The 12,241-nt window shown below is 45.5% G+C and overlaps 1 protein-coding gene across 1 annotated transcript; it reads right to left on the reverse strand.

Annotated features, from left to right (window-relative positions):
- Window positions 1-345: 345 nt before the first annotated feature.
- On the reverse strand, window positions 346-11,239 carry BZW1 (basic leucine zipper and W2 domains 1). Its single transcript, XM_080620996.1, has 12 exons — window positions 11,144-11,239; window positions 10,596-10,669; window positions 8,805-8,981; window positions 6,444-6,538; window positions 6,099-6,164; window positions 5,678-5,813; window positions 4,995-5,104; window positions 4,705-4,875; window positions 4,223-4,369; window positions 3,975-4,113; window positions 3,007-3,129; window positions 346-2,765 (listed from the first exon to the last, which is right to left on the reverse strand). Exons 2-12 carry the CDS (start codon window positions 10,657-10,659, stop codon window positions 2,734-2,736), a joined length of 1,260 nt encoding a protein of 419 aa, XP_080477122.1. The 5' UTR covers window positions 10,660-10,669; window positions 11,144-11,239; the 3' UTR covers window positions 346-2,733.
- Between the last annotated feature and the right edge of the window lie 1,002 nt (window positions 11,240-12,241).

Consider the following 12,241-nt stretch of genomic DNA (forward strand, 5'->3'; position numbering starts at 1 on the left):
AAAAAAGGGTCAAGGGAAAAAGACCTCCATCCAGATCCCTGTAACCTGTTGGAGGAATTGGATGCCTACAGCCTCTCTTTTCTCCTTCACTTGAAATCAATTATGGGGTGCAGCGTACTGTTAAAACCAAAATCATGAACAGTTGTTTCGCAAATGTGCTATTTTTTATGGGCATTTCTGCTATTTTTTGTGGATTTATACTAGGACTTTTTGGATATTCTAGTTGAATCCAGCTGCTGGAGTAAACTTAAAGAAAAATGATGAACCTGGCTGCATTTCCTCAGTGAATAACAATCTCAGGACACTCGCACTTTTAACATGTAGGTAAGTGCAGCCTCTACTCTGGGAAATATGTCCTTGCTGCTGGGAGGTGTATTATTTGAACGATGTTTTATTCAACTGTGAGCGAAGAGCAGACAAGCTGGGATTGACTGTTTCCCTTCAGCAGCACTGAATTGTGACAGCATTACTGCATTATTAGAGTAAAAACTACAGGAGGTAGAATAGAAGTGAAAGGACAAATGCAGGTCAGAGTCAAATCTCTAACTTTGGGTAGTGAAGGCAGCAAGTAGAGGGCTGTATTGCTGCAAGAGGAATGACAGATTGTCACACATGAAGCACTTCACATTTATTGCCAAACTAGACTGATTTCATGCAGTTTCCATCAGCCACAGCTTAGAACTGTGTGACCTCCAGCGCAGCCCAGAGTGCTTCTTTGGAAGTCCTGCTTCTTTTGCCTCAGTTCGTCAGATTATAACACCACAGTTACAAGGGGAGGATTTCCCTGTTTACTGCTGTCTCTGCATAAGGGGGAAACTTATTTAGGAGCTGGAGACAGAGTGAAGCCCAAGCCCTGCCCAGCAGGTGCTAGAGTCCACACTTAGGTACAATAACTCCAGGTTCTTCTAAGACACCTCTCTTGTAAGTTACAAAGACTTCTCAATAAATTTGCACTCACACATTCTAATAGCTGTGGTCACTGGAGATTAGGATAGAACTGGGATATGAGGATGCTTGCACTATGGTTACTAGTAACCAGCTGTTTGAACTAGGATAGTTCACCTTCTTTGCAACTGTTCCTCTTGCATCAAAGTGTGGATGGCTACATGTTCATAAGGGTACCATGAAGTGCCTTATTATTTTAAGGTGCTCTGAAATTTAACATTCAGTCACAGAAGGGAGAGTACAAAGAAATGGTACACGTGTGTCCAACATCCCGGGGGGGGAAAAATCTTTAGTCATTTTATAAGTAATTATTAGAAAGGATGTCTCACATTCAACTTGGGCTATTTCTCATGCACATTTATGCTATTTTTTGGTGGATTTATTTTAGGACTTTTTGGATATTCCAGTTTCATCGAGTTCCTGGAATAAAACTTACTTAAAGAAAAATGATGAACCTGGCTGCATTTCCTCAGTGAATACCGATTATGGACACTCACATTTTTAACACGTAGATAATTGCAGCCCTTGACATTAAGTGTAAGGATGGCCTTTATTTGTTTCAAAAAAAAAAAGTTACAAAGTAAGGAAGAAGATTACTGTAGTTACGGAATGAAATAACAGTGATCTTTGGGATCATTTTTTTCATTTCATTTTATTTATAATAGGTGTACTCTGGTTACCAGTATTTCAGTTAATGCTCATTATTAGCTTACACCAGTACAGACTTCACTCTTTTACCAAGTAGTTTTCTTGAATTATGAGCTGTCCTGAGAAATTCCATTAAGAATGCAAAGTTTCACGGAGCAGATAAGCTGTTTGGTTTAACATGTCAAATGCCAACATAAAACAATCACTAAACTTCAGTGGGAGGGGACAGAGTTTTGTCTGCCTTACCTTCTAGCACTCATGCATTTACACAGCAGCTCAAGCAAGCTGCTCCCTTGGCTGGCTCAAGAAAGCTGCTGGGTGGCTGTGTGGGGAACAGTATTGCTTGGACTGCCATGGGAGCCTCGGCAAGGCTCCCCCAGGAGCTGCTGCCCAGCTGTAAGGTAGCAAGACCCCTCTCGGGCTGTGCTACCCATCAGGTGTGCAGGCCACCAGCTGTGAGAGGCAGCTGATTCAGAGATGCCACTCATCGTACCCCTCCAGCACTACTGCTCACTGCCACTGTAACAGCTTCTCTACAGGAGGACACTGAGCTTCCTCCCAGGAGTGGGGCAGCTGCCTCACCCAGCAGCTGGAATGCTTTATGCTGGAAGCATAGGGAAGAGGTGACAAAGTCCTTGGGGAGTTGGACAACCACCAATGAATGGGACTATCTGGCTCACATGGTGCAAGCTGACATGCTTCTGAGTTACCACACAAGCCACAGCCTCCTGGCTTCAGAGGCTTCTTTCAGGTTCATTTGCAAACAGAACTGCCGTAAATCTCATTCACCATAATCATGTGTACTCAAATATAGACAGAAAACCCAAAAAGTAAAATGGATTTCATTGTGGAAGGCCTTAAATTACATTATTACAGTAGAAAATACAGGAGGTAGAATAGAACTGAAAGGACAAATGCAGGTTAGAGTCAAATCTGTAACAGCTCCTGTAAGCTACTTAGAACATGGTTTTAAAAACTAAATCCAGTATCAAGAACTATAGAAAACAGTTAAAAGAAATTGCCATGAGAGCCCTTATATCATGCTTGATACAGGGAGGTAGGATGTAGGAATCAGGACACATGAGACATGACACTTATCTACAGCTCCCGTTTGCTTTGCCAAGGACAGAGTTTCACAGGTCAGTCACCCTCTTCAGCTTCAGATTCCGACTCTGGAACAGAGAGATCTTGTCAACAGGCTACCCACAGGTCAGCCACCTCGTCCAGCTGCTGCCCTGTGTTACAGCTGCTATTGGATCCATGTGGATTGCACTGGCAAGCTTTCTCAGCCAGTACCAGGGGACACAACTCATCTCTGAGGGACAATTAACCACCCCACCTCACAAACAAGCATTACTGCACTAAGGTTCCCAACATGAACAAGCTCTACTTGTGAGCTAAGCTGCTGGTTACCTTCTTCAGCGTTCTTGAGCCACTCAACAAACTTTTTCATTTGCTCCAGAAAAACACTCTTTCCTTTTGCAAGATGTGCATCTTTATACCACTTGAGGATGGGTTCTTCACTCAGAACTTCAGCTGTAAGATGTGGAAGAGCAATATTAATACAGCTACCCACTCAACAGCAACTGCTGAGAAGCCCCAGTTGGCAGCCTTTGCTTCCTCCCCTAAAAGCATCACAATACATACCCAGGGAAGGACTATGCCTGGATATACTTGTGCCAGGAGTGCCTCCTGGTTCAAATTCTAAGAACCTTATGTTTCACACTGGCTGCATTGTGGGTTTCCACAGCACTGCACTGAGGAGTGCACTATCACTACAAGTGTGGAGTATCTCACAGCTATTTGGGATAACACTCTAAGAAAAACTTCAGTCAACAGCTAAAGAACAGATGCAAATTCTTAAATTTTACAAATACAATTTTCAGTTTAACAACAACTAACTTCATATTCCTGTGGTGTTTCCACAGGTGCACAGCGTGGTTTTTAGTAACACCTCCTAACAGCATCGAGCACCCCAGAACACCTCAGTGGTCTTAATCTCTGGCTGTTCACAGTCAGTGTTCAGACAAAAAGCTAAGAATACGTTTATCATGTATCCTTCCCTAACTTAAAGGTGACAAAGAGCCTTAAAAATCTAACTTTGATCTACCACAACTCTTAACATTCAGTAGACTGGCAGCATCCTTGGCACGTGGGGAAGCACTCCTCTAGACAAGGACAGCCACATCCACCTTTGCATTTTACTGTTCCATCTTTGGAAAAGAAGATGGACAGTTCTTGAGCTCATGCAGCGCAATGCTGTGGCACTGATCTTCCCTAAACATCTTACCGTGACTGAAGATAAATAAGATAAATACAGGCTTTAAAAAAAGAGCAAACCCACCATCTCCTCCCAAAACCCACAACCCCACAGGATTTACCTTTATAGAAGAGCACCACTATTTTCTGGAAGGCCTTCATGAAATGAATATTGTCATAACAATACTCCTGAATCTTCAACAGAAGAGTCAGCTCTGACTGACCTTGGGTAGTAAAGGCAGCAAGTAGAGGGCTGTATTGCTGCAAGAGAAATGACAGATTGGCACACATGGAACACTTCACATTTATTGCCAAACTAGACTGATTTCCTACCCAACAGGTGCTAGAGTCCATACTTCAGTTGCAATACCTTCAAGTGCTTAATGGCTTGCTCTGCTACCAGCTCCTCCTTTTTGTTCCATTCCACTGTGCTCATTACACTTGACCAGATTATGGCTACCACAGTCTGTTCTGAGATGTTGTTTTTCTTCATCTCCTCCTTCACGTACAAGATTATCTGCCAGAACGGAACAGTCAGCACATAGGCCATGTATGACACTAAGCTAAATTAAAACTTCTGTTCTAAATGTTACACAGAAGCCTTCAGAATCAAAACCACAGCCCTTTGGCCATACAGCATGATTCAGGACATTAGGGAAAGACCACAAAGCTAATACCAAAGCACCCTGGTCCAATTTTCATTCTTAGCGAAAGCCAAGTTCAATATATAATTAGGCATGTACCTTCAGATTAGTGCTAAATGCTGCTGTGTTTCACAAAATTTGAGCTAAGTTCCTACAGGAAAAAAAGAAAAAAGAAAGCATCCCACCTTGACTACAGCCAAACACTTACATCCTTGAACGGATCTCCCCGAGACATCTGCTCCTGAAGTTCTTTCTGCAGCTCTTTCCGAGCTCCTATGGTCTGCTGGTTCCGAACATATTCAGAAAGTTCCTTCAGTCCTGCTTCAGTGAAGTACTTGGAAAAGTGTTCAACACTTTGTTTGTTGGCTGGGAAGAGTTCCTGAAAACAAAGTTTACAACAATTCTTTCACAAAGTAAGTGCACACTGGGTGCTTTGCTGGTAAATGCTAGTCACTAAACTGGCTTAAGTAGTAACTCAGTAATTCCAGTGGTACTCACCATCAGCCTGTTATCCATGTTGACTTTACGAAGACTGACAGCCACTGCATTAATATCTTTCTCATTTATCCATGATTTGAACAGCTTGACTGCAAAAGCTGCAGAAACACCTGTGCAACAGGAGTAGTACTGTTACTATTGACATTAGAAACAAAAGGCATCAGAAGGCCTAGTTTGTCAGGGCACCTAGTTTGTCAGAGCCCTGCTTGAAGCAGTAGCAAGTAGTACTCAGAGGCAGATGCAGCACAGTCCACAGCACCTCTGCCCGAGGATACTGCAGTATCTGGCACACTGGACTTCTTACCACTCAGCATCACAAGGACTTCCCTATACAAAACTTAACACTCCTTTCTGTAATTTATGAAGGAGCCTAAAGAAACAACACACCTTCTGCATCCTGAAAGGTCCGCCTCCAAAATACAGGACTACCTTGCTGGGCAACAGCAGTGATGGCAACCTCAGTGTCACACAGGGAAGTCCTACATATAAGCTTTCTGAAAAGACTTTGCAAGACCTTCCATGTTGTGAGGCAGCATATTTACCTTTGCTAATCCTTTAGTAAACCTATCACCAGATGAAGCTAGTGAGCTGCAAAGGTGTACTGTCACCACAATTTCTGCTTAACTTGTCATGGATCTGTCTGTCACCATCTTTCCCTAAAGTAAGAGTTGGGCAACACTTACCTTCTTTAACCAAGTTCTCATTGTAGAGACTGTTGAGAATTGATGCATTAAGCGTCCCGTTGGCAAGCAGAATACCTGTCAGCATGGCCAGTTTGTTCCTCTCAGACTCTGAGAACCCTTTCAGGAACAGCAGCAACTGCAAGAGGAAATAAGAAGAGTTGCCATAAAACTACCATCTCTCACTAAAGCCTGACTACTGCCTCCATGTTAGACACTTGTTTCAACCAAGCTATTCAACTAGCAGAAGCACTAATTCACTGTTAGTCTTCTCCACTAGTTCACGCAAGCTAGCTCTTCTTCTATTAACAACTTAAAAGTATTCTATTTTAATCATCCATTGTATAATATAACTCTTCTATACAGTGATTAACTACCAAAATTTGAAGGTTTATCTGTTTGCTGTTACGGGCCTACTCCATACCTTTTTGACTTCATCTTCAAAGCCTTTCTCCAGGTACTTGTAACGCCTGATTAGCTTGTTAAAAACCTACGAAGATACAGACAGTATTACCTTTTGCTCTGGACTATCATTTAATTGAAATTAAGAAAAAAAGGAAGAAAAAAAAAAAGGGAAAGGAAAAACCAAGCTCAGTAAAGTTGGTCTGAATTCTTTAGAGCACTTTTAGCATAGAACAGTGCTACTCTACCTCTTCCAGCAAGCTTCTTAAAGCCATGCATTATTTTTACCTAAACTTTCAACTACACAAACATTTCCTTTTTGACCACTGAACAGTGTAAGTTAAATTGCGCTTATCACAGAACTAACCTGAGCAAATGCTTGCATGGTTTCTAGGTCTTCCTGTGCAGCAAATACACAGACGTTTGTGCGTGTCATGTCATCTGCCAGGGTACCACCTGGGGCTAAAGAAGATTTTCTGTGTTAGTGGTATTACTCCCCAGTGAGAGTACCCAGCAGTTCCCCACAGTAAGAGTTTCAATACCCTTAACGTGCAATGTGTTGTCCTTTCACGAACTGAATGACTGGATCACTGCAGACAATCCTACATTTCCATGTGCTCCACTGCTGTAGTGGAACTTCAAAATCAGTAGGTTATGGATGTCCATTTAAACATTCTGACCCCTTACTAAGTGGACTGGCAACACATCTTGTTTTTCATATGGGTACATCAACATGACCACATGAGCTCCTCTTCCCTTAAAGGAAACCACTAAGACTGCTTAATCCTGGCAAGTGTCTTTTTAGTGTCTGCTACAGTAGTACTGCTTTGTAACTAAGTGTCTTTTAAATTACAAGAGGAAGTCACAACAGGAGAGGGAACACAGATGTTCAAAATTCTGCACCCCACTTTAGTCTTGCAAGGCACTTCAGCTTTATAGTTCCTAATGAGAAGATGCTTCTTCACCATTCCTCTTCAGTTTAGTACAGGCACTTGACTGGTAGCCAGGCTGCCTCAGTAACTAGAGTGAATTCAAGCCACCAACTCCAGTGCCAGAATACCTTATTACCAGTTTCTGTGCCACCCTACATATAAGGGAGATCCTTTAGTTATGTTTTAGTCAGACACATGACTTAAACATGGAGCATTAACAGTAATAATATTAAAAGGTGGTGAGGCAACAGGATGCCAGTTTTCATTTCAGCCTTGTATGACTAAAGATTAAACCTAGTCTACTTAGCTACTTGTTACAGAAGAGTTGAGTAAAGGACCCCTAATATCACCATTAATGCAGCAATGCATTCCCCCTCACCCCCAGCTTCATTCCTCAGAGGAACACTTTCTAACACAGCCTGCACTGGTTAACTCTTGAATGTGAACCCACAAACTGTAACAACCTGTACATTAACAATTTGAAGCAGTGATGCTCCATGTGGCAGACAAGTTTACCTACTCATGCTACCACCTCCTGTAACATCAGCAAAAGAGCCTCCTGCTAACAAGAACATCACAGTGACTTCAGTTTGTGTAGCACTGTTTGGGATAAGCTTTGGGATAGGCAGGCACATGAAGTTAAACCATTTCGAAAGCCTTGCTTTTCAGCATTTGAGCATCTCTCCTAACGTTTCTGCAAGTATCAGTGTGAAGTTGTCCCCAACATGCAACAGATGCATCCTCCCAAACCAGCCACCCCCATTGCAGAACTGCCAGCCACTGTCCATCTGTGGCTCAGAATCAGGTATTTCCTCTCCTCCCCTACACATTTAGGTAATCTGAGCCATTCCTGTTACATTACTGAAAATCTATAACTGCTGAAATTCTCATGTAAGTCCTCCCCCTCCCCACTATTGCATAACAAATGTTAAAACCAGGGACAGACCTTTTCTAGTCTTGGCAAACAACATGTCCTCTTCACAGTCTGTACTTTAAATGGGTCCCTGCCATCTGAACCCCTTCTCACTGAACAGTATTAGACTTTACATTTCCTACTTGACTAAAATCTAAAGTACCGTCTTTTTTTAACTACTTTTAAACCTCAGTTAGCTTCACTTGCTTCTTACCTGTTTGGTAAGCATCTGTCCCGCTCTTTGCTCTTTACACACATTGTGCACAAGAGTTTACAAGACTTTCTGTCATCACATTTCACTTCCTTGGTTCCCTGTTTTCTGCTGACTTGACCACCCCCTCATTTCCCACTCCCTGACATCTGCTAGAGCCCATGGCCTCACTGCTGTCAACATCAAACAATTTGTAATAGCATTTACTACGCACATCAGGTTCTTCTGCAAACAAAACTGCTTTCCAAAATAACAGGGTACAAAGCACAGGATCCCGTCAGAATCTTTCAGGGCAGCTCCTTTCATCTTGCGATCACAGACCACACAACTGAAACCAGCATTCATCCATCTCAAATCAAAAATGAATCTGACCAGAGAATCAAGATCCAATCCTGGCAGGAAAAAAAAAATCTAACGTATTTTCCTTTAGACCAAATTTTCACAGTCTGCACTTAGAAGAAAGCCAAACTGTGGCAGGTAGGGTATACAGAGTGTTTTTACAGTAATCTGATTGCTTAGCCAGTTACTAACATGGCCAGACAGTTACTGCAGACGCTTAAACCCTGCCCTACACACTCAATGAGCTCTAGCAGAGTTACACTGATAGAAAAAGTGAGCTTTTGTAGAGTCAAGAGAACAAAGGCTGAAAGCAGCCCCATCAAACGAACTTACCCAGCATTCCACCAGCCACCAGGATGTCAAAAAGCGTTTCTGCATAGCGGCGATAGTCAAGTTTTGCACCAGAAGCATCAAGAAACTTTGCTACTGCCTCCAAGTCAGTGCCAGTTTCAGTTAAACCTTGAATAATACAGTCTTGGAACTGAGTAGGGTCAAACCTCTCTTTTTCATCTGTAAGAACAAAGCATTGAAATGAGGTTGCCACATGCACCACTGTTTGGGGTTTGTTTAGTTTGTCATTTCTATCTTATTAAAAAAACACCAAACCAAAACACAAAAACCCCACACCACGCCAAAAAACTCAAACAAAACCAAACTTGCACTGACAAGCCTGACAACTGGTATTAACTGGCACAAACAGTGACTTAACAGTGTAGCCTAAAGTGAATTTCAAAGGCCAGTACAGCAGTAAGAAGTTTTACTGCTTTCAGCCCACTAGTCACTTAAGCTTGACTAAAAAGCTAAACCACTTCTTAGTTATCTCAAATTCTTACTGTACTTTCACTAACAACAACAGTTGTCTGTAATAATCATCAGTTTGCCTGAATTGGAAGAGGTCTTTAACTCTACTCACCTATCTGTCCTTAGCCTGTGCAAACCATATGCTTCCAAAGAAACAGAACTCAGCTGAAAATCTTACTTTTGAGTGCTGTCTGTAACAGCTCAGCCAGTTTTGTTATCATCTGTTAGCAGCCCTCCTGTAAGGGGCAGACTAGTGTCCTTACACTCAGTGGAAGTACCAACACATTGGTAACAGATGGACAGAAGTCTGGAAATAGTGGATCTGTTATTTTTTCCAGGACAGATCTATGAGGCTGTTACTGCAGAGCTGCTTGGAAACCCAAATATGGTTGAACACTTAAAGAGAACAGAACCCCAGGATACTTGCATTTCATCTGCTCGACACACTGCAACAGCTTCTCAAGGGGCTTTTACTTCAACATGAAAATAGGTTCTTTAAGTCAACCTGGACTTCTGACAACTTAATTACTGATTCAGTAATACAGCTGAATTAGTACACCGTATCCTTATTGGTGTCAGTTTGAGCTGGAACACTGCTAGTATATTAGTAAAACAGTGTTAAACAAACTCTTAAGAGCTGCCTTGCTTCCTCTTTAGGCTTAAGAAACCTACCACCAAATCCTAAATTTCTCATCACACCTCTTCAGTCATCAATGCTTCTCATGGGAATAACTGCACATACAGATATAGACACTTGCACATCCCACACTCTGAGGGTTTGTGTTTGCTGGTGGTGGGGGGAGTGTTTGTGGGGGTTTGAGTTGTTGTGTTTTGTGGGTGGTTTGATTTTTAAGGGGGAGGAGAAGTTGTGGGTTTGTTTTCTAAATTCAAACTAGGTATTCTTATAGCATTCAGGGAACAATGTAACTTCTACTCAGTGGCTAACACTGGAATTCTTACCAGGTTAGCTGCCCCTTAGACTTACACATTAACCTGCAACAAGCCTGTGCTGGAGTTGCTCTGTGACTCAGGGGTCCCGGACACTTCTGCTTTCAGGCTAAACATACTCAGTGCAGTTCTACACCCACTGCTCCTTAAGCCAAGGTTATCACGGCACATTCAGCTACAACTCTTATTGCCAGATATTTTTTACGAGTGCAGAGAACATTCCAGCACCCAGAGTAAGCACCAGCACTGGGTTATCTAGCGTAGGCTCATTTAAAAGACTTACGAGAGGAGCTTTGTAAAAGCACCGGTGTGTGGTCAGAAAAGGGCTTTTCATGGGGGACCGCGCACCGACAGCAGCATGCACCGATCGCTTACCTCTCTTTCTAGTTTTAAAACGCTGCCCTGATAGCGTCGGCTTCTGCGGCTTTTGATTATTCATAAAAGACACCCTGCAAGGAAGCACAACACCCCTCAGGACGCGCACCGCGGGGCCCGCCCGCCTCAGGAGTTTGGAGGCGGCCCTGCCCCCCGCGCCGCTGCTCCTCCTCCCTCCCTTCCTTCCTCCCCTTCGCTGGCTGTAGCCGACCTCCATTTTCCCCGCAGCACACGCCGCTGGCGGGCAGGCGCGGGCCCCCGGCCCGGGCCTCCCCAGGCGGAGGCGGCAGCAGGGCGGTGGCGGGACCTGTGCGGAGCCCGCTGCGGCGGCGTCGCCCCCTCATCCCTACCGCACCGCGCGGAGCCTTTGCTGCCGCCGCGCTCCGATGCCCGTGCGGAGGAAGATGGAGACCGAGTCCCCCCTCCCCGCCTCCGCCCGGGTGCGGCGCGGCCGCTACAGCCCTGCCTGGCCTCGTGCGGCGGCAGCCAGCCCCACCCGGCCGCTCCTCCCCCCGGCTGCCCCGGCCCGGCCCGGCCTATCTCCTCACCGACTTTAAGGCAGAGAGAAAACGCCCAAGCGGCCCGGAGCGGAGACGGGCGCGAGCAGCAGCGGAGAGAGGCGGCAGCAGGGACGAGAGCTCTGCAAGCGGAACCAACGCGAGAGGAAGAGGGGAGGGCCGCGCTCCGCCCCGCCCGGGACGGACTATCCCGTTCCACCAGAGAGGTTGAAAGGAAAACGGCCAGGGTCAGGCTGGGCTTCTCCAGCGCCGCCTGCTCCCCGCTGCTGGCGCTGCGGACCTGCCGGCACCCAACACTCATGTACCCTGGGCGCTCCCCCTACCACATGAGTGGAGCTCTCCGTTCGACCCCCCCCCTTTCCAGGAATGAGCGCGTCCGACCCTCCCCACGCCCTCGTGATTTACCGTCACACGCCAGTAGCCGCCTGGTGCGTGCCCGCGCCGGTACTGAGCGTGGACCAATCCAGGTGGGAGGAGAGACGAGGCGACCCCTGGCGGCAGGAGGTGGTGCCCCGAGGGGGCGACTCCACCGGTTGTGCCAGGGCCGGAGGTTGCGGGGTCGGCCGCCCTCTGGTCTCTAGTCCGGCCGGTAAGAGGTGTCGGGCAGGTTCGGGTCCTGCGCTGGATGGGGCTTGGGCATCCCGCTGTATGCGGCGGGGGCTGCGGTGAGTAGGGCTTGTGCCCCGAGGGAAGACGTCATGGGACCCTGAACATAACTGCTTGCTATGCTCAGCACCGTTCCCATCCAGTTGCCTCCTTGGGGCCCACGTTCAGCCTTTCGTAGAATCATATAGGGTGCAAAAAACCTTTCAGATTATCAAGTCCCACCGTCACCCCAGGACTGCCAATACCACCACTAAACCATAACACTGAGGGCCTCTTCATGATTTGTGAGCACTTCCAGGGACAGTGACTCCAACTCTTCGCTGGGCAGCCTGTTCCAATGCCTGACCACCCTTTCTTTGCTAGACTGACAGAGCAGCACATAACTGGAGATGTCTACCAGGCAGACTTCTCCAGTTGTATCCAGAATATAGCAACATGCAGCAGCATCTCCACACTGCTACAGGACAGGGAGATGCAATTGCAACTCAGTTCTTTGCTCCCCAAAAAGGCAAACCACTAAAC

This window comes from Psittacula echo (assembly GCF_963264785.1).
Source record: "Psittacula echo genome assembly, chromosome: 6".
NCBI classification, from domain to species: Eukaryota; Metazoa; Chordata; class Aves; order Psittaciformes; family Psittacidae; genus Psittacula; species Psittacula echo.

Bases quoted from the DNA above. Each gene is read 5' to 3' on its own strand.
- BZW1 (XM_080620996.1), bottom strand. From the start codon at position 10,659: ATGAATAATCAAAAGCCGCAGAAGCCGACGCTATCAGGGCAGCGTTTT. The intron at 8,982-10,595 runs GTAAGCGATCGG...TTGTTCTTACAG, and splicing joins TTTTAAAACTAGAAAGAGAG to ATGAAAAAGAGAGGTTTGAC. The intron at 5,814-6,098 runs GTATGGAGTAGG...TTCCTCTTGCAG, and splicing joins TTGAAGATGAAGTCAAAAAG to TTGCTGCTGTTCCTGAAAGG.